The sequence below is a fragment of the Grampus griseus genome (assembly GCF_964374135.1).
Source record: "Grampus griseus genome assembly, chromosome: 1".
Classification (NCBI taxonomy): domain Eukaryota; kingdom Metazoa; phylum Chordata; class Mammalia; order Artiodactyla; family Delphinidae; genus Grampus; species Grampus griseus.
The window spans coordinates 138,372,947-138,394,786 of NC_139017.1; the positions used below are offsets into that span (position 1 = coordinate 138,372,947).

The 21,840-nt window shown below is 43.5% G+C and overlaps 1 protein-coding gene across 2 annotated transcripts in view; it reads left to right on the plus strand.

Moving 5' to 3' along the window:
• Positions 1 to 2,746: 2,746 nt before the first annotated feature.
• YIPF1 (Yip1 domain family member 1) overlaps positions 2,747 to 21,840 on the plus strand; it is a 34,644-nt gene continuing 15,550 nt past the window's right edge. The window contains exons 1-7 of one of the 2 annotated variants that reach the window (XM_082673824.1): positions 2,755 to 2,829; positions 3,116 to 3,188; positions 3,560 to 3,638; positions 7,692 to 7,855; positions 12,357 to 12,437; positions 12,712 to 12,799; positions 18,945 to 19,061. In XM_082673824.1, coding sequence (XP_082529950.1) covers positions 3,608 to 3,638; positions 7,692 to 7,855; positions 12,357 to 12,437; positions 12,712 to 12,799; positions 18,945 to 19,061 — 481 coding nt within the window. In that variant the 5' untranslated portion in view covers positions 2,755 to 2,829; positions 3,116 to 3,188; positions 3,560 to 3,607. Of the gene's footprint in view, positions 2,830 to 3,115; positions 3,189 to 3,559; positions 3,639 to 7,691; positions 7,856 to 12,356; positions 12,438 to 12,711; positions 12,800 to 18,944; positions 19,062 to 21,840 lie in introns of both variants that reach the window. The other variant, XM_082673825.1, reaches the window with a different exon arrangement.

Sequence of the window (21,840 nt, forward strand, 5' to 3'; positions counted from 1 at the left end):
GGCCTTCTCTAGTTGCCATGAGTGGGGGCTACTCTTCGCTGCAGTGCGTGGGATTCTCATCCTGCAGAGCATGGGCCCTAGAGGGTACAGGCTTCAGCAGTTGCAGCGTGTGGGCTCTAGAGTGCAGGCTCAGTAGTTGTGGCGCACGGGCTTTGTTGCTCCACAGCATGTGGGATCTTCCCCGACCAGGGATCGAACCCGTGTCCCCTGCATTGGCAGGCGGATTCCTAACCACTGCACCACCAGGGAAATCCCAATAAAATTCTTTAAAAAAAAATGTCTTCACATATTGCCAAATATTCCTGGGAGCAAAATAGTCCCCAGTTGAGAATTGCTGTTTTAGTTAAACCGGTATAGTTATCTTTGATTCTTGTCTCGTTTTGAGCCAAAACTTACATATCATTATAGTTAATATATCAATAAAACTTTTACTTCTGTTTCCAAGAGAAGAAATATATAGTCTAGGTGTTATCACCGCCCCCCCCCCCCCGGCCCGAACACACACACTTATCACTAGCAATGGGGTTGTTGTTGCCATCTGACTGGTTAGCAGTCCAGTTCCAAAATTCCATCCTGAGGGCTGCTTTCTGGGGCCACTCTTGGTACCAACATGCCTTAGTGTGGGTTCCTCATCTCATATGAGTACTTTATTGGCAAGTGTGAGTCCAAGGATCAGGAGTGAAGGACAGGAGTTGTAAAACAGAGGAGAAAGGAGAGCCATTGCAAGGGTGAATGCAATGCAATGGCGGAGGGGAGGAAGGAGAGCCAGTGCAAGGGTGCAATTCTTTGTTGAGGGTGGTCTACAAAGAATTATCTAGTCAAATTGGCCACTTCCAAAGGCATTTGGTTGTTTGATCCTGCAAGACAGTTTGAAAGCTGTATGAAATATCTGAGGAGAGTCTGAGGGGAAAAGGAGAGAAGCATGTATTCATCAGTTACTGACTCCATCGGTCAAAGATTTGTCCCATGAGGCATTGACCGCTCCCCACTTCCGCACTTCTGGCTTGCACCTGTCCCAGTGCTGAACGGTTCCAGCAGTCCCATAATCCCAAGGTATCAAGACACAAGCCCTGATGCAGAAAGCGAGAAGCCCGAGTTATGGACTTGAGGTGAAGCTCACTTAGGTTACAGCTGCTGAAGCTGGAATAAGATCAGTGGTGGTGAAATAAGCAGCTGATGAAGCCAAGAGGATCTGCCATGGGGCATAAGAAGTGTTTGATACATTTGCACACCGAATTCATGTGTTGCAATTCATTCCTGGTACACATTCAGCCAAAGTACCCTGCACATACATACGCTAACCTCAGCTTTCTCTCTCTCTCTCTTTTTTTTTTTTTTTTTGCGTTACGCGGGTCTCTCACTGTTGTGGCCTCTCCCGTTGCAGAGCACAGGCTCCGGACGCTCAGGCTCAGCGGCCATGGCTCACGGGCACAGCCGCTCCACGGCATGTGGGATCTTCCCGGACCGGGGCACGAACCCGTGTCCCCTGCATCGGCAGGCGGACGCTCAACCACTGCGCCACCAGGGAAGCCCCAGCTTTCTCTTTATAAAATGAGGATAATCACCTCAAGCTTGCTGGATTGTTCTGAGAATTAGAGATCTGCATGTATAAAGCCTGATCACAATGTCAGTTCAATAAATACGCTCCGTATGTGTGTAACTATTTTATTAGTCAGATGTAATAAGCCATTCCGATTGACCATAAGGGCCCAGTGTAGTGAGGCCAAAGTCAAAGGTTCCACCTTGTGTAGGCAGTGAATTTGGCTTATGCTGCTCAGACAGCCAGAACTTGATCGCTCTACAGTTAACCTTCAGTGAGCAACTATCGTGTCCCTGGTTCTGGGCTGCCTTGAGGACCTGGAGACCAGAGTCATTACTGATCCTTCCCCCCAAAGCACTCCCACGCCGGCAAAGATAGGCAAACAATAACAACTGCCATGGCTTAAGCAAGCACAGGGGACTATGGGAGCAAAAGAAGTCCTGGGAGGCGAAGGCAGGCTCTCCCTAGGAGGAGGGAAGGGTACCGACATCTGGAGGGTTGTGTAGGTGATAACCAAGCAAAGACTGGCGGCGGGGCAAAATGTTTCTCACCGGCTCACTCAGTGCAACTTCACCGTCGTTTACTGGGCCCCTGCTATAGTCAAGGTAGTGGTCAGATGCCGAGGCGGGGACAGAGCGGGGAGCGAGGCCAATCTCCAGTCACCCCTCACTGCTCCAAGGGCATAAGGTAGACCGGCGCAGGAGTGAAGGAACAAATTACCTCACTTACGGGGGTGTCCCTAGGAACAGACATCATCCTTCCCTAGATCACCGATTCAACACTCAAAAACTAATTGACTCGTTCTCCCTCACTGGTTAATTAAATTTTTATGGCCAAAAAAGAATGGGGGGATTGATGACATTTTTTTCTTTTCACAATCGTCTTCCGTTACGCTACTTTATATTTCAATAAGAAAAGAGGTATAACCAAACATAAAGTAAACCCAGAATTCTCTGCGCCCCCCACCCCCGGAGCGAGGTGAGCCAAGGCGGACCCTCTCACGTCCCCACCGGTCCGCCCAGCGCCACCTGCCTCTTTAAGAGCCGAAGCCTAGCCCTTCGAGGGGCCGCAGAGGAAGCGAGCTTCGGTACAGTTGTGCGCAGAGGTCTCGGGAAGCGGCGTCTCCGGGAGGTGCTGTCTTTTTAAGGAGGCGGGGCTCTACCCGGAGGAGGTGGAGAAGGTCTGCCCCTCGGATCTCCGGTTTCCGGCAACTCGGCGGGACCAGAGCCTGCTCGCAGAATCTGAGGTCCGAGGCTTCCTCGCACCAGCTGGACGCCGAGCCCCGCGAGGTGAGGTGGCGGGGTCTGTGGGGCCGGCCCGGGACTGAGGGAGCTCGGGATCTCCTGCCCACCCGGGCCGCTGCGGCCCAGCTTCTCCTCCTAAAACACTGTCCGTGGTTCTTGGGTAGCTCTTTCCCAGACCGTCCTGGACTCACGGTGCCCCAGGCTGTAGGGTCCCCATCACTCCAGCGCCTACTAATTGCTTCGCTATGCACTAAGCGCCTTACACTTACTTGCCTCAGTTAATGGCACCCAATATCGTGTGAGTAGGTACAATTATGAACCCATTTTACAGATGAGAACATTGAGGCCCCCCAGGAGCCCACAGTCTTATGGCCAGAAGCAGCAGAATCGGGAATCAAACCCAGGTCTGTTCGACTCCAGAGCCTGTGCCCTTAACCACTGGCTAGGCTGACAGCCTTTGCTCTCCACTGCCCTCATAAACACCTCTCTCAAACCCCAGCCTCCCCTTCCTCATTCTTCCATCTCCAGGCTGCACCTGGCCCCTAAACACGCACACAGTGAGATTGCATGGAACCAGTGGAGCCCCCCACCATTAGTTTTTTTTTATAACAGTTTTAATAGTATCTGATGCTAAATGGTTATCTTTATATAAACCTATCGGATCCCACTAAAAAAGGACGCAAGGAAAAGCAACACCATTTCTAATGCTGAAATAAGATTCGTTTGTAGATTTTTTAATGTTATCATATGAAATTTATTTATTTTTCCCTTTTAGACCTCTGTAAATTATCTTCCTAATAATTGGGAGAAGACCCTTGGCTGAATGGCAGCTGTAGATGACTTGCAGTTTGAAGGTACATCCGTTGGGTGCCCACCTTTTATGATCAGTATTTCTGCAGTCACAGCAGAATTTCCGTTGCTATGCTGGTGCATGTATTAAAGAAGATTATTTCAGACATCTTGGTAGAAGAATGTTTGCCACACTCAGGTTATTCTGTTTGTTCACATCAGCTGTTCTTTTTTGCCAAACAGCCCTTCAGATTGAAAATATCGTACATTTAGGGCAGTGATTACAGAAAATGTTTATAGAGTTCTTGCTTTAGTTCAACATGCATTTATTGAGCACCTGTTTTGTGCTTAGAATTCTGCTAGATACAGGAGATCAAAAGATAAAGGAGAAGCTTTTTACACTGGTAGAGTAGATAAAAGTGTAAAAAGATAATGATAATGAAATGTGATCAGGTCATTCCTTCACTGACTCAGTAAATCTCTCATGAGTGTGACCATGAACCAGGGAATTGTTCTAGTTACCAGGGTAGAAGAGTGAACAGTTTCTTCCCTTTTGAAGCTCTCAGTGTAGGGAGGGAGACATTTATTTGTTAAATGATCATTTAAATATATATCTATAAACTATGAAAGTGCTGGAGGAAAAGTTCATAACTCATAACCCAGAGCCTGACCTAAGCTGGGGATTGACGAATGTTCATTTGCCTTGTAAACACTTGTATAGTATTTCCTAAATGGCAGGCAGTGTTCTAAGTGCTTTACAAATATTTACTCATTTACTCCTTATGTCAACTTTATGAAATAGTTATTTTATTCTCCCTATTTTACCAACGAGGAAACTGAAGCACAGGAAAATTAAGTCATTTGCTTAAAGGTTATAGTAAGTGGTAAAGCTGGGTTTGAACCCAGGCATCACAACATACGCTACCTTACTACTATCTAAGGAAGAGATACGATGTTTAAAGAGAAATCCACTTCATCGGCCAATACTGTCAGTTCCATCTGCAAAATACAACCAGCATCTGACCATTTCTCGCCACCTCTACCGCTATCCCACCGTGCTCAAGGTCACCATCACCTTATGTCTGGATTATAGCCCTTACCTTCCTTCAGGTCTTCCTGCATCCTCCCTTACCCCCCTACAGTCTGTATTTTGCAGCCAGAGTAGACCTTTAAAACCAAGTCAGATCACGTCATTCCTTCTAAAACTTCCAGTGGCTCCCATCTCACTAGGAGTGGAAGGCAGAGCCCTTTCTGTGCTTAGGAGGCCCTACATGATCCAGGCCTCCACTGCCTCTGATTTCATCTCCTGCTACTCTAGCCCTTTCTCTCTGCCTACCCACATGGGCCTCATCACTGTCCCTCCTAGATGCCAGGTACACTAACAGCTTAGGGCTTTTGAGCCATCCTTCTGTTTGGGACATTCTTAGTCCAGAGAGCCACATGGCTTGTTCCCTTGCTCTGCTTAAATCTCACTTCATTCCAGAGGCCTTCCTTGGTCATCCTATCTGGGAGTACAGTGCAAGAAAGTTCAAGTGTAAAGAACAGCACGTGCAGAGTACTTGAGAAGGGAGGAAGTCTGTTTCATTTTCTTTCCCAAGGAATTAAAAGAAGGCCAGAGTACCAGAGCACAGATGGTGGGGGAGGCCTGTCACAAGGTGAGGTTTGAGAGGAAGCAGGAGCCAGGTCACACAGGACTTTCTCCACCATGTTAAAGACTTGGCTCTTTAGAAAAGAACACAGGGTGCTGTGGGGGTCATGGAAAGCTTCTCCGAGGAAAAATGGTAGTGTTAAATGAAAACGTGAAGGTCAGGGCCCTGCAGGTGGGAGACATTGTGTCAGGAAAGGAACAGCGGCAAAACATAGCGTAGGATGTAGAAGCAGATAATGTTGGTGGCAGAAATGAGAAACATACCAGTCTTGCCCTCAAGGCACTGAGATGGACAAGAATAACTAATGCAGAGCAGAATATGTGAATAGTCATGTGCAAGGTACACACATCCTACATTAAAATCAGACTTTCCACCTGCTGTTCTTCACACACGGAACACATTTTCTGTCTTCTGGGTCTTGCTCATCCCATACTCTTTGCCTGAGATGCCATGCCCACTGCTTCTGGCCATCCTTCTCATACGGCACCTTTTCCAAGTAGCCTTTCCTAATCCCATCAACTAGATGAGTTATCATCTCTTGAACCTCTTTGGACTTGATACCTCTAAAGTGACACTCTCTGTTCCTCCTTCTGGCATGTCATTTCCCCTGGTAAGCTACTGTTTTTAAAATATGAAACTTAAATGTATCTTCCTTGGACTGATTCCCTCAGGCAAAGTTATAACCATCTTTTTAAATGTCAGTGCCCTGTCCAGTCAGTAAATGATAGCAATAACAGTATTTATTATCTCATATCATCCTCAAAATCTCTCTGCGAGATAAGTATTTTCTACTTTTTATAGTTGAAGAAACAGAGACTCAGAGATATGGAGTGATTTGCCCAAGGTCATGGAGTGCTAGAGTCTTATCTTAAACAGAGGACCCTCTCATTCCAGAGCCTCATGCTGCCAAAACATGGGAGACTGAAGCTTGAGTAGTTGTTACGGATCAGCCACCTTATTAACTTCAGTCACTTTAATTCTCTCCATAAAACTATTTGCGTAGCTGAAAGGCAGTAAGATTGGGCTCGATTATCCAAGAGCCCCATCCTACTGCCATGATTGTAGTGTTACAGTGGTGCCCTGCTGGCCTCCTTCCTGAGTCCTGCCAAATTCCACAGCTGCCCTAAATTTTATCTAAGAGCAGCTAAATAAAGTTTGTTAGGATGCCCAGAGACAGGAAGTCACAATCATGGCTGGTGGACATGAATAGGTGAGGTTCTTTTGGAGAACAGTTTAGCAGTATGGCTCAAGAGCCTTAAAGATGGTCTGCACCCTTTGACCTGGTGATCACACTGATAGTGTTCATACTAAGGCAATAACCCCAAAAGCTTTCTCCTCACAGATGCTCCTTACAGTGTTATTTGTACTGGTGAAAAACGAGAAGCACCCAAACATCCAATAACAGTGGAATAATTGTGTTAACTTGTGGTGTCTCTCTCCTACTCTTCCCACCTCCAGCTGATGAACTGTTATGTAGCCACATAACTGATCATTTTAAAGACTGACATAATATGAAAAAAATAATTTTTTCTATAATCCCTGGCAGATGGAGCAGGGTACAACATTGTTTACATAGTACTGTCGCATCCTAAATCAGTACTTGGTACACTGTAGGCTCGCAGTAAATATTTGTTGAGTGAATGATCATCACTGGCATGAACCTACTCTATAGAGAAAAGGAAATACACCAAAAGTTAATAGTGTTTGCTTTTATGTGGATGGGACTAAGAGTGATTTTTATTCTGTTTTTTCTACTTTTTTTTTTTTTTTGCGGTACGCGCGCCTCTCACTGTCGTGGCCTCTCCCGTTGCGGAGCACAGGCTCCGGATGCGCAGGCTCAGCAGCCATGGCTCACCGGCCTAGCCGCTCCACGGCGTGTGGGATCTTCCCGGACCGGGGCACGAACCCATGTCCCCTGCATTGGCAGGCGGACTCTCAACCACTGCGCCACCAGGGAAACCCTCTACTTTCATTTTTGTCCTCGTGTTTTCTGTAGTGATTACATAGGACTTATTGGAAAAAATAACTTCCATTAAGTTTTTTTGAACTTGAATCAAAGAAGAGAGGGTTAGATTGGTTACCTGCTACTGGCCAGGCACTCTGCTAAGGGCTTTACTTGAGTAATATTCCTAACTTTCCCAAAATTCCTGAAAATAAATATTATTCTCCCCATCGTATAGATGAGAACACTGAAGCTTATAGAGGTTAAGTTACTCAGGCTTGAATTCTTAGTAAGTAACTGAGCCAGGACTAAAATTCTGGTCTGACTTCAAATTCTGTTGTTTTCATAATCATTTTTCTTTGTCAGCTTGATTTCTAGATGAGATTTTTTTTCAGAGCCTTTTGCCACTTGTCTCAGATAGGGTCTATAGCAAAGCTGAGGTTGTAACAGCTTGTCTTTAAATTAAAAGTATGGCATTTCCAGTGTGGGTGAGGTCACTGATACCCTTGTACTCTAATTGATTTCAGAATTTGGTGATACAGCTACTTCTCTAGCAGCAAACCCAGATGCCACCACAATAAGCATCGAGGATCCTGGTGAAACCCCAAAACACCAGCCAGGACCCCCAGGAGGCTCAGGGAGAGAAGAGGATGATGAGTTACTAGGAAATGATGACTCTGACAAAACTGAGGTTTGAACTTGTCTTTTAAATTGTTTTTTTCTTTTACCTTTTTTTTTAACATCTTTATTGGAGTATAATTGCTTTACAATGGTGTGTTAGTTTCTGCTTTATAACAAAGTGAATCAGCTATACACATACATATATCCCCATATCTCCTCCCTCTTGCATCTCCCTCCCACCCGCCCTATACCATCCCTCTAGGTGGTCACAAAGCACCGAGCTGATCTCCCTGTGCTATGAAGCTGCTTCCCACTAGCTATCTATTTTACATTTGGTAGTGTATATAAGTCTATGCCACTGTCTCACTTCGTCCCAGCTTACTCTTTTAACTTTTAAGAACCTCGCTCACACATTTATTCACTGTCTCCTGTGTGCCAGGTAGAATGCCAAGCAGTGGCGACACGAAGGTAAATCATGTAAATCAAGGTAAAACTGCCTTAGGGGAGAAACAGACGAGCAAACAGACCATTGTTACCCATGGGAAGCATGCTGGGGTTGTGGGATCAGAGACAAGGGGGTTACAGAAGGCTTCCTGGAGGTGGTGACATTTAAACTGAATCTTGTTGAAAGAATAGGTGAACCCAGGAAGAAGGTGTGGAAGGTGATCTGGGCAAAGGGAACAGTTTTGGTGACGTCACAGAGGCATGACGGAACATGGTACAGAAAGCACATCTTCCATCTTCATGTACGTTGGGAGCAAAATATAGGTGGAGACAGGAGATGAGGCTCACAGATAGGCAAGGACTCAACCCCCTGAGTATGAATTGTATTCTGAAAACTGTTGGGAGCCGTTGAAAGATTTTAAACCATATGACCAGATGCGTTTAAAGATATTTAAGATACAGTGGCCCTGTGGAGTATGAGTTGGTGGGAGACGGACTAGAGGCCAGAAAACCAGGTAGGAGACTGGTGAAGTGGCCTGAACTAGAACTGGATACGGATGTTTAGCAGATGGGCTCACTAGGACTTGGTGGAAAAGGGGTGAGGAAGAGAGGGAAGATTCTGTGGAGAGTTCTGGGTTTCTGCATCTGGTTGAATTTTGAATATCAGAGCTGTTTTTGATCACAAAAATTTACTTGCATGTACACTGTTGGTGCATTCCGGAAAAACAGTATTTCTAGTAATATTTTATAAATGGATCATGATCGTGATTCACTAGAGGAGTACTCAGTTTATGGCAGTGTGTTCACAGGCTCATGAAATAGTGGAGTGGCGAGTGCTCTTCGTGGAACTCCATGAAATATCAAAATAAGTACCAAAGTGTATGTCAGATTAAATAGTATTGTGTACTAGGTATTGTGGCAAGAGCTCAGACTTAGGAGCCTGAGTTTGAATCCAGGTCTGCCCAGTAGTAATAGCTCTGTGGTCTTGGATAAGGTACTTTAATTTCCCTAAACCTGGATCTCCTCATTGGAAATATAAGAAAATAGTATACTGACTATTGTCATCATTATCATCACAAGAGCTAATATTTATTCAGTGTTTAATAGCTGCCAGGTACCATTTAAAGTTCCTTACTTGGATCATCTCATTTAATCCTTAAAACAACCCTATGCAAGGAACTATTCTCAGCTTCATTTTGTAAATGAGAAACCGGAGGCACAGAATTTCAGGGACTTGCCCCAGGACACACAACTGGCAAGTGCACATGGAACTTTAAAGCAAGGCACTCTGAGTCCCTCTGTATTACAGTAGTGTATGTTAAGTGCTTATCGAAGTTGTTGGCACCCTCAGGATACAGGAATGATTTTTAGTATAACTGAGTGTATTAATTAGTTGCGGTTCTCCAGAGAAATAGATCAATAGGATATGTATATGTAGAGAAAGAGATTTACTTTTTTTTAAATTCGTTCACATGATTGTGGATGCTTGGTGAGTCCAAAATCTGATGGAGGATGCTGGCAGGCTGGAGACTCAGGAAAGAGAATTTGAATCCAAAGGCATTGTGCTGGAGAAGTAGGAAGAGCTGATATTGCAGATGAAGTCTGAGGGCATCTGCTGGAGGAGTCCCTCTTGCTCAGGGGCTCACAGCCTTTGGTTCTCTTCAGGCCTTCACCTGATTGGCTGTGGCCCACCCACATTATGGAGGGCAATCTGCTTTATTCAAAAAGTCCACCAATTTAAATGTAAAGCTCATCCAAAAACACCCTTACAGAAACATCCAGAACAATGTTTGATCACATATCTGGCATCATGGCCCAGCCAAGTTGACACATAAAATTTACCATCACACTGAACAACAGCAGCCATCAAAAGTTTAAGAAGAAATGTATAGGGAAAAAATCTTAAAACTGAGAACATTATATCCATTATCCTAATTTTGTCAGGGAATCGGGAAGAGGTTACCAATATTCTATGATAGTGACAGAATTTCTTGACCTAGCTTATGGAACATGGGTCTCTGGTGTTCAGTATCTTGCAATATTAGAGTTGGAAAGAATCTACAGTTTCCTCTACAATAAGTCCCCTACATACGAACCTTCAAGTTGCAAACTTAAAGATTCGAACGTGTGTTCGCATGTCCAGTCATGTAAGTTCATGTGTCTGGCGTACATTGTCACATGTGTGCATCCTCTACAAGTGTTTGTGCTTCTGTGAGCTTTACTGTACAGTACTGTATAGGGTGCAGTATCTTTATATGAAGCCCAGGATGTCCAGAAGCAAGCGTAAAAGCAGCGGTGATACAGCTGGTACAGTACTACCCAGACATCACTGGATCGTTTTTTTAAGAGGGTAGATAGAATTGAATCCAGCAAGGAACCAGAACCTGTGCCATCAGTGGCAGGAGTGAATGAAATTGCACCTTGCCCTCCGTGTCCTGTTGCTGAAGATCCTTCAGCTCTACCATCTCCCACCTCCTCTCCCTCCTCCAGTCAGTAACTCTTCTTGCCTGTTCACTCAGTGCCAGCCCCTGTATGCCAGCTGTTATACTGTACTACTGTACTTTTCAAGGTATTGTACTGTAAGATTAAAAATGTTTTCTTGGGCTTCCCTGGTGGCGCAGTGGTTGAGAGTCCGCCTGCCGATTCAGGGGACACGGGTTTGTGCCCTGGTCCGTGAAGATCCCAGATGCCGCGGAGTGGCTGGGCCCGTGAGCCATGGCCGCTGAGCCTGCGCATCCGGAGCCTGTGCTCCGCAACGGGAGAGGCCACAACAGTGAGAGGCCCGCGTACCGCAAAAAAAAAAAAAAAAAAAAAAAGTTTTCTTTATTTTTTGTGTTTGTTTTTCATGTATTTGTGTGAAAAGTATTATAAACCTATTACAGTGCAGTACTGTATAGCTGATTGTGTTCGTTGGGCACCTAGGCTAACTTTGTTGGACTTAGGAACAAATTGGATTTCCAAACGCACTCTCGGCATGGAACTTGTTCGTATACAGGGGACTTACTGTATTTCAGCTTCCCTCTCAAGATATTAACACTGTCCGTGGTATGTCAGAAAGACAGCACTTGAATACCTCTAGGAGCAGGCTGCGCATGACCATGTAAAGCAGCCCCTACCACTTTTGGAAAACTTTAATGGTGGAAAATTTTTCCTTATAGTGAACAAAAAATATCTGCCTATAGTACCTTCCCTCGTCTTGCAAAGGTCCTTAGAGTGCATCTGTACTTTTTGCTGTATGAATCCTCTTCAGATATCTGAGGATGACAGCCACACTTCCTGGCATGGGGCGTGCATTCTTCTGTAGAGAGCTGTGCTCTTGGTACAGGCGTGGCCCTCCTAGTGCGCCTCTTCTAAATAGGAATTTTGGTTTTTTGTTAGAGCAGTATATTTTAAGTTTTTAATTCTTTAGAGTGAGTCAGTATATCAGATTTTTGAGAATTCAGGTGGTGATAGTAGTGAGGATGTTGAAGCGGAGGAAGGGGAAAAGATATTTACACTGACTGCCTTCTGTAGGTACATGTTTGTGTGTGTGTATATACATATATATGTTGTTTTGCATAGTAATTAAGCTAGTCCTTCCTATTATCCTATAAGGTAGATCTTGTTACCTGTACTTTTTATTTTTTTAATTATTTTATATATTTTTTTGCGGTACACGGGCCTCTCACTGTTGTGGCCTCTCCCGCTGCGGAGCACAGGCTCCGGACACGCAGGCTCAGCATCCATGGCTCACGGGCCCAGCCGCTCCGTGGCATGTGGGATCTTCCCAGACCAGGGCACGAACCCGCGTCCCCTGCGTCGGCAGGCGGACTCTCAACCACTGCGCCACCAGGGAAGCCCACCTGTACTTTTTAGATAAGGAAGACTGAGATGAGTCTAGTGATTTGATGAAGCCATCCCCTAGTGGAGGGACCAGGATTTGAAACCTTTTGGTGTGTCTTCAGAACTGACGCTTTTATGTCAGGCTGAGAATTGGGCGTGGCTGTGGTAAACTTGATTGATGAATGCAGAAGAGTTTTGTCTTTCGTACATCTTGATTTTCCATTAGACCCTCTCTCTTTCTGTGGGTAGCTAGAATAAGGAAATTGCTTCTGTGTTCATTACGTTTTTTATTTTACCTCTGACAGTTACTTGCTGGACAGAAGAAAAGCTCCCCCTTCTGGACATTTGAATACTATCAAACATTCTTTGATGTAGACACTTACCAGGTTTGTAAGCCAGATTTACCTTTCTTTTGTCGTATAATGCAGACTTGTTCCTTCTATGGTTAAACAATCGAGCAACGTGAAAGGTTTTGTGTACTGGATATGGTCTTCAAAGTAAAAGGTCAATTAGCATTTGAAAGTACTAAATGAAATAATAAAAAAAATACTAAATAAATAATAAAAGCTCTAATCACTGAGTTTCAGTTTTGCAGTGCAAACTTATTGAACTTTAAGAAAAAAAATCTTCAGTAGACTTAACTGCTGTGCTGTTTTGCAGGTCTTTGACAGAATAAAGGGGTCTCTTTTGCCAATACCAGGAAAAAACTTTGTGAGGTTGTATATCCGCAGCAACCCAGATCTCTACGGTATGTGTAGTGCTGTTTTGATTCTTTTCCATGTCCCAGCTAAGCCCAGGTGAGTGTGCGGGTTGCCTGGAAAGTCGGAGAAGCGCACTGTTGGTGGGGCATGTGGTGTTTTATTTGACTCTTCTGAGCTTTGGTAGCAACTGTTGGAAAGAATTTGGAGAAGATGCAATTGTATGTTCTATTAATGCGCTGATGACAAGTAATAGTATGTCCTTTGAAAGTCTTCAAATGACATTGCAAATTCAAGACAAATTAAGTCACTTGTGTAAGAGGAGATCGTTGATTTTAATTTTAGAGGATTTCATGGTGGGGGTGAATGTGGAGGAGCTTCTCTCATGCTTATTCATGATGTGCTGAGTTCCAGCTCTGCACAGGCTGGCTTCCCCTTGAAAGTCTGTAAGAGGATGGGCCGGGGGATAATGTCATTCCGACCTCCCTGCTATCCGAGAAGGGATCAGAGGTCCATCCAGTGATCCTGAAGGAAAGGGTTCCAATAACGGTGGCCCGTGTTTGAGGGGAGAAGAGAGCCGGCGGCTCTGAGTGCTTCTGTTTGCAGGTGCTGTATGAAAGACTTGGTGCGCACGGGCACACTTAATTCTTGCATCAACCTTTGGGTAGGTATTATTATCCCCGTTTTTCAAAAGAGGAAGCTGGTGCTCAGTGGGGTTCAGTAATATATATGCTCAATCCTAAACATTAAGTTTTAGAGTGATTATACTTGTTGATTATAAGAGGAAAAGGAATTCAGGAGAATCTATTGTGTGCCAATCACTACATACACTCTTTAATCCTTTTCAACAAGGCTATGTATTAAGTACTCTTATCCCTGTTTTCCATGTGAGAAAACTAAAACTGGGATTTGAAACATCATGGATGAACTTGGAGGGTGTTAATGCTTAGTGAGATATGCCAGACAGAGAAAGACAAATGCTATATGGTGTCACTTATATGTGGAATCTAAACACTAAAACAAATCAGTGAATCTAACAAAAAAGATACAGACTCACAGATATAGAGAACAAACTAGTAGTCACCAGTGGGTAGAGGGAAGGGAGGAGGGTCAAGATAAGGGCTAGGGGATTAAGAGGTACAAACTAGTTAAGTATAAAATAAATAAGCTATAAGGATATACTATGCAGCACAGGGAATATAGCAAATATTTTATAATAACTATAAATGGAATGTAACCTTTAAAAATTGTGACTCACTGTGTTGTACACTTGAAACTTATGTAATATTGTAAATCAACTATACATCAGTTAAAAAGTAAAAGTAGGGAATTCCCTGGTGGTCCAGTGGTTAGGACTCTGAGCTTCCATTGCAGGGGCCACAGGTTCCATTCCTGGAGCTAAGATCCCGCAAGTTACACAGCATGCCCCCCACCCCCCGCAAAAAAAAATGTAGAACTAGCTCCTAGTTCAGTTTTATGTAAAAGCCCCCATTTATTCTATTAGACCGGTGTTTTTAAGCTACAGAACCTTTTCATCAAATGGCACGGATGTCCAATATTTAAAACCAGTCAAAGTGGAGCAGCTCTGATGGAGGTTGAGGAAAGTCTCCCTTCCACTCAGCTTCCTCCCTCAGGGACAGACACAGAAGTTCCATCCAGATGTCCATGGAATTGCTGGAGCTCCAGTGAGCATAGTGTGAAAACCATTGCCTTGGCCCAGGCCTCTCAGCTAAAGGTTGCCAAGGTGGCATTTCTTTCTAGCTCTCATTCATCCTTACTTCTAGCCTGAGAACTTCTTGAGAAGCAGACTCTGTGTCTGAGGAATCCACGTCGTCAGCACCTGGCAGAGGGCTTGGTGCAGAGTAGGTACTCAAACAGTTTTTGAGCACCTTATTTTGTGCTAGAGACTGAGGATTCAAAGATAAAGTCATGATCTCCATCCCCAAGGAGAAAGAAGAGAGGGACCCAGCGTTTGTTGAGCACCTAACAGGTGCCAAGCATGGAGTTCAGCACTCTTTTACTGTGTTACACTGTTTTATTTCCCACGCTCCAAGGTAGCCTTATCTTACAAAAGAGAAAAATTGAGGTTCGGGGAGGACAGCCTGCCCATAGTCACAGAGTTAGCAACAACAACAACAACAATAATAATAGCAAACACACATAGAAGGCTTGATATATGCCAGACACTGTTATTAGGGAACAACCTGTATTAACTCTTGTAATCCTCATAATAACCCCAACTTTATGAGGTAGGTACTATTATTATCCCCATTGTATAGATGAGGACACTGTGTGGCATAGAAGTCTAGCAACTGGCCTAAGATCACGCAGCTAGTAAGTGGCGGAGGATTCAAATCAGTACTGTAGCTCATAATCCATATTCTTCATCACCGTGTTTGGCTGTCTCTCGTGACAAGGCCAGGATACGAACCCAAAGCATCCTTCTTCCCACAACACTACTAATCTCACGAGCCCATAGACGTGGTTAAAAAAAGAAGGTACAATATCGGTAAAGTGTTTTCTAGCAGAGAGGGCTGGGCCTCGTGCGGTGGGTTGGAGGAAAGTGGTCAGGAACAAGATGGCAGAAGAGCCAGTCTGCAGAATCTGAGGGAAAGACTGATGAATTTGACTACATTTAAACTAAAATTTAAAATTTCTGGGCTTCCCTGGTAGTGCAGTGGTTAAGAATCTGCCTGCCGATGCAAGGGACACGGGTTTGAGCCCTGGCCCGGGAAGATCCCACATGCCGCGGAGCAGCTAAGCCCGTGCGCCACAGCTACTGAGCCTGAGCTCTAGAGCCCACAAGCCACAACTACTGGGCCCACCTGCCACAACTACTGAAGCCTGCATGCCTAGAGCCCGTGCTCCGCAACAAGAGAAGCCACCGCAATGAGAAGCCCGCGCACCACATCGAAGAGTAGCCCCCGCTCACCGCAACTAGAGAAAGCCCGTGCATGGCAACGAAGATCTAACACAGCCAAAAACATAAATAAAAATTTCTACACCACAAAATAAACCATAAGCAAGGTAAAAAATAAACCATAAGCAAGGTAAAAAATAAATAAACCACAGACCAGAGATAATATTTCAATGCACATAACCCACAAAGGATGCAAAGCAAGTGTACATGTAGGATACCTACCGGTTATGAGAATAAAACCAAGTATAAGTTCTGGGGGAAAATGAGCAATTCACAGAAAAGGAAACCCAAATGGCCAATAAATATAGGAAAAGATAGTTATCCCTACCTGAAATAAAAAACAGGATATTATTTATGTCCATTATTTTAGGAAGCATACAGATTGGCTTGTCTTCATTCATTCGTTCAATTAATTCAACAAACACGGAACACTTACTCTTCTAGGCACTGGAGGTACAGTAGTAAATAACACACAAAAATCCCTGCCCTGAGGGAGTTTATAATCTAAGTTTAACAATAGACAAAGAAAATAGGTAAAATATCAATACATAGTGTGCTAGTGATAAATGCTAAGGTGAACATTTAAAAGCAGAGAAGAAAGACAGTAAATGTTTGTGTAGGTGGGTGGATTTGAAATTTAAAAACTTTTTAAATTTATTGAGTAAATGCCTGAAGGAATTGGGAGCAATACATATAGATATCTCAGGGAAGAGCATTTGAAACAGCTCAGCACGTGCAAAGGCCCTGGGGCAGGAACTTGCCTCATGTGCTCAAAGAATAGTGAAGAGTCTAGTGTGACTGGGCCAAAGTGAACAAGGGTGTCTAGTGGCTGAGGTCAGAGGGACAGTGTGGAGGGGCATATCATGTAGGGTCTTGTAAGCAAGTGAAGACTTTGGCTTTTGCTTGAGTGAGATGCCATCGAAGGGTCTGAACAGAGGAATGACCTACTCTAAGTCAGCTTTTCATAAACATTGATACCAACTATTGCCAAGAATGTGGAGCAAGGGGAACTTTTGTATAATGTGGGTGGGTATGTAACTGGTGCCACAAATTGGAGCAGTTTGAAGATGCTCATACCCTACAACTTAGCAGCTCTACTCCTAGATAAATAGTCTTAGAGAAACTCGCATATATACAAGAAGGCATGTTGAAGAATATGATTATTCATTACCTCAGCATTGCTTGTAATAGCAAATATTTAGAAATGACCAAAATATTCATCGCAGGAGCATGGATCGGTAAATTATGGTGTGTTCATATACGGAATTTTGTAGGTTTTAGAAATGAATGTGATCTATAAGCATCAACATGGATACATCTCAGAACGATAGTCAATTTAAAAAAAAGCATGTTGTAGAAGGATATAAGTAGTATGACAGCATTAGAAAGATTTGAAAAAGAGGCATGATGGGTATACCACTGTTTGTTTTATCATTTTTGGGCTTTTCTGTATGTTAGAAATATTTTATAACATAAAATGCACAATAAAAACTAAATTAATGCTCCCTCCCACCCCACCCCACCCCATAATTAGAGTAGGAATTTGGCAGGAACGAGGAAGAAAGAAGACAGAATGAAGCATTGTGGCAGGCCTGGTGGTTGTGTTTCTCTAGAGGCCAAGCAGGTGGTTGTGTTTCTCTAGAGGCCAAGCTTCCTGTGTGCCTGAGTGCACCAGAGGCAGCAACTGTGTCTGTCACACATCACTGTGTCCCCAGCACCAGCCCAGGGCCCAGAGGATAGTAAGTATTTAGTAAATAATGGCTGACAGGATCCGATAGTCTCTGCTTTCTAGTTATGGGTACTATAATATTTTGACCACTTGTGGTCGCATGCTTTGATGGTCTCAGCCCATCAACAGCACGTCAGTTTTGTTCATTTGTTCACTAAAGCTTTTGGGGATTTTTAAATTATTGTTGTTGGTTGTAGGGGTTTTTTGTTGTTGTTGTTAAATATTTTATGTGTTAGTCACTCAGAATAATACAGTGAACAGGATCTAATCCTTGGCTACATCAGGGCGCCTGCAGGCTAGTGAGTAAATGGCACTCCTTGGGAAGCTGATGTTGGTGGCTCTTTGGAGCCTCCCAGCCAAGTGCTTGCGCTCCCTTTCCCACCTTAAGGAAGCAACTTGACTTCGAAAAGCGCTCATGCGTTTCTGCTAGTCATCTCCCCCAACATAATAATTTTCTTAATTTTATATGTCAAGGTGCCTGCAGTTATCCCAAAAGATATTGCAGAATATTAGTGAAATTGAAATTCATAAAATTTATTAAAATCTCTAAATTTAAAAATTGTATTTGTTCTAATAGTCCTTTTTCTAGATGGGGAGAAACAAGGATGGTGTTCATGAAATCAAGCGAAATAATGAAAGGGATTTACAAAGCATGGTACACTCATCCACTTAGCGGAATTTTTTATAATCACTAAAAAAGAATTAGCTGATTTTTATGAATAGCTATAGTAGAATCTCCAGAACATAATAAGGTGGAAATACATATGCTTGTTAGCGTTTGTATAAAGCGCGTGCACACACACACACACACAAATATGCATTTGCTTATATGTGTATAGGAATCTCTGGCAGGATTCACCAGAAACTGGTTACAGTGGTGAGCTCTGTGGAAGCAAAATGCATAGCTAGGAAACAGAGAGGAAAGGAATTTTACTTTTCTCTATATTCCCTTTTTGTGCCTTTTGAACACTGAACTATGTGCATGTATTACTTTTTGATTAAAAAAAAAAGAAAAAATAAAGACACACATACACGGTGATTTGTTAGATTAAATGAACCCTTTCCTAAAGTGTTCTGCTTGCCCTACTCTTCCATTTAGACAACAAAGGACCTGTCTGATTTAAAATATTTTTCTCTGGCATTAACATTTGGTACTTATGTAAAGGAAGTAACCTTTGCTTCCTGTATCCTGATGGTGAAGGTTTAACAAAATGTCCATAAATTTTTTTTGATGATCCTCCAATACAAGAAACTATAAGCAAATCAGTGTCTTTATTCATGGAAGGTGTTTTGGTCTGTGCATTTCAATCCCCCTTGTCTTTAAGGCAGCTAATTACTGAGTTGCATGTTTGACCTTTTAAAAAAGAAAATCCCCACTAAACGAGTACTGATTCCATCTAAAATTCATTTTCCCTTCCCTTTAGATTCCATCTAAAATTCATATTCACCTCACATGAATAGGGTGAGGGAGATAAGAAATTATTTTGTGAGAGCCTAAAAGCTGGTTCTTCATTTTCTTGTCTGAATTTTCTGGTTTGCTTTGCAGGCCCCTTTTGGATATGTGCCACGTTGGTCTTTGCCATAGCAATTAGTGGGAATCTTTCCAACTTCTTAATCCATCTGGGAAGGAAGACATACCATTATGTGCCCGAATTCCGAAAAGGTTGGTGAATAGCTTGACTCATTTGAAATGCTGTTAGTTGGTAACCGTGAGTTCGCTCTTAGACCCCTGTCTGTAGGTCCTGCAGCCCTTTTTTTCTGTCTTTAAGGGCTCAAAATTAATCATCCGTCTATATAGATCCACATAGTCTTTTTATTTTCTATTGTGGTAAAATATATATAACCTACAATGTACCATTTTAACCATTTTTGAGTGTATGGTTCAGTGGCATTAAGTATATTCAATATTGTGAATCCATATACTCTTTTGGAATACTGGAAGGCAAGGCCCCATAGCAATCGGAATTTATCCAAAGAAAAATGTACAAAATAAGTAAAAAGCAGTGTGCGTGAAAGTCTCCACTGTAGCATTATTTGTATTATCCAAATGTTGGAAACAATCGGGGCATTGTTATTTAAGGCATGATGACTCAGCTAGCTGGGTCTGTAGCCATTAATTATGAAGCACTTAGAGCAACATGGAAAACTCATAATCCACACTTAGGCCGGGGGCTTCCCTGGTGGCACAGTGGTTGAGAGTCCGCCTGCCGATGCAGGGGACACGGGTTCGTGCCCCGGTCTGGGAAGATCCCACATGCCGCAGAGCGGCTGGGCCCGTGAGCCATGGCCGCTGAGCCTGCGTGTCCGGAGCCTGTGCTCCGCAACGGGAGAGACCACAACAGTGAGAGGCCCGTGTACCACACACAAAATAAAAAAACAAACTTAGGCCAGTGCTGTTAGCAGCTTTGTTAAAGAGAAGTTTACAAATGGTCAGGGCCCAGGAGGGAGAATGCAGAAGTGAACGTGTCCTAGTGATGGGCTTGTGGATGACGTGCTTAGTTTAAAACGTCCTTTCTTGTGGCAGTATTGGATAGCTGGGGGAAAAAAACCAAACAGCTTTGAGGGATTTGCAGATGTCAGCCACCCAGGTTGGAGGTGTTTGGCTCTGCAGGAGATTGACCTGTGCCACTTTCTCCATTCTCTCCTTCCCTCCCTCCGTCCCTTCTGGCCTGCTCTCCTGTTGAAAGGCTGTATAAGAGCATGGGCTCGGGAACCAGGCCATCGGCTTCAGGCTCCAGCTCCACCATTCACTAGCTTCTACCTTGCTGGGCAAATGATTTCATCTCTCTTGGCCTCAGATTCCTTATCAGTGAAATGGGAATAAGAATACCTATATTATAGCGCTATTGTAAGAATAAAGAAGTGATGTATGTAAAGAGGTTAGAATAGTGCCTTGTACAAAAAGAGTTCAGTAAAATTAACTATTGCTATATATGTATGTACACATATCTGTGTGTCTGTAGAGAAATGTATTTACCTGTGTGTGTCCATGTAGCCTTCCTTTCGTCCCCTCTACCCTCGATGCCCATTTTCCCTTCTTCTCTCCTCCATTATGGAGCCAGACCTGGATTCAGTCCCAACTCCATTTGTCAAGTAACCTTGGTTTAAGTTTAACTCAATAAATGTTATCCATGAACTATCAATATGCCTTCAAGTAGCTCAGTGGTTAAGTAAAGAAAAACAGGTAAATGGATATTGCTGTAATAAATGGTATGTGTTAATTTCTATATCAGGAGTCTGGAGAGGTATATTGACAGAGAAGAGGAGTGAATCACCCTGCCTGAGGGTGTGGAAGCTGTGGGGGGAGCGGGGAGGGCAGGGGTCAGGGGTCCTTGTCTGTTCTTATCCTGTTTGGCTGGGCATCCCAGTGGGAGTCATGGGATGTATGTGCCAGTAAGATAGTCATTGACTCGATCAATAAATATTTTTCCATTTTATGTAAAGATTATAAGTCACACATCCAAGGTCATGTCCCGCTTCTACCACTTATTAATTATTTGACCCTAACCAAACCACTTAGCTCTCTGATCCTGTTTCCTCATCTCTAAAATAAAGATATAGATTATGTGAAATAATGTGTTTATATACAAGTTAACAATATAAAAAGCTTATTCTTGATTGGGCATTTATTATTTATCAATCAGTGTTCTAAATATACGTGTTTTTACTCATTGAATTCTCCTAATAATCTTATAAGGTGGTGTACTATTATTATTCCCATTTTACAGATGGGAGGCAGGAAGGTTAAGTAACTCACGACCCAGGTCTACTCAGCTGTAAGTGGCAGAGCTAGGATGAGAGTCTGCGTATACAGTCTGTAGCTCTGACTGTTGAACAACGTTACCTCTCAGTAAAGCACTCAGTGTAATGCCTGACACCCAGTGGACAGCTGTAGTCACTGTAGCAATTCCCTTCCGCTCCCGTTAGTTATTCAAGAAAAAGGCAGTATATCAGCAGAATTACATTTGGCTTAATGCTGGAGTTCCCCGTGTGAAAAAAACTGCTCTGGGAGCTGAAAATGTTTTAGACAATCACATATCTTACCCAGAGTCTGACTGTAGTTGCTAGGACTGCCTTTGTTCTTGCCAAGAGCGTTCAGTGGATTACCTGGTGACTTTCATCTGGGAAGGGCTGGTGTGGCGGACTGAGCCGTTTATGATCCTCCACTCCGGAAGAGGGAGGACGAATCCTCTAGGGCGTGCTGCTAGAGGAGGGGGAGGGAGGGACAGTAAGTAATACACTGAGCATTGCTCCTCTGAGGAGCCGCTAAGTAGCATTTCCACCACAGAGACCGAATTATTTAAAGAAGAAAGTGGAACTGGAGACTATTCCAAGCAATTCATCGGTGAGCTGGAACTCCCTATTTCAGAGGCAGAAGGAGCTCTAAGTAGCACGTAAAACAAGTTAATCTGAACCCAGGTCATTTTCGTAAATTTGCTAAA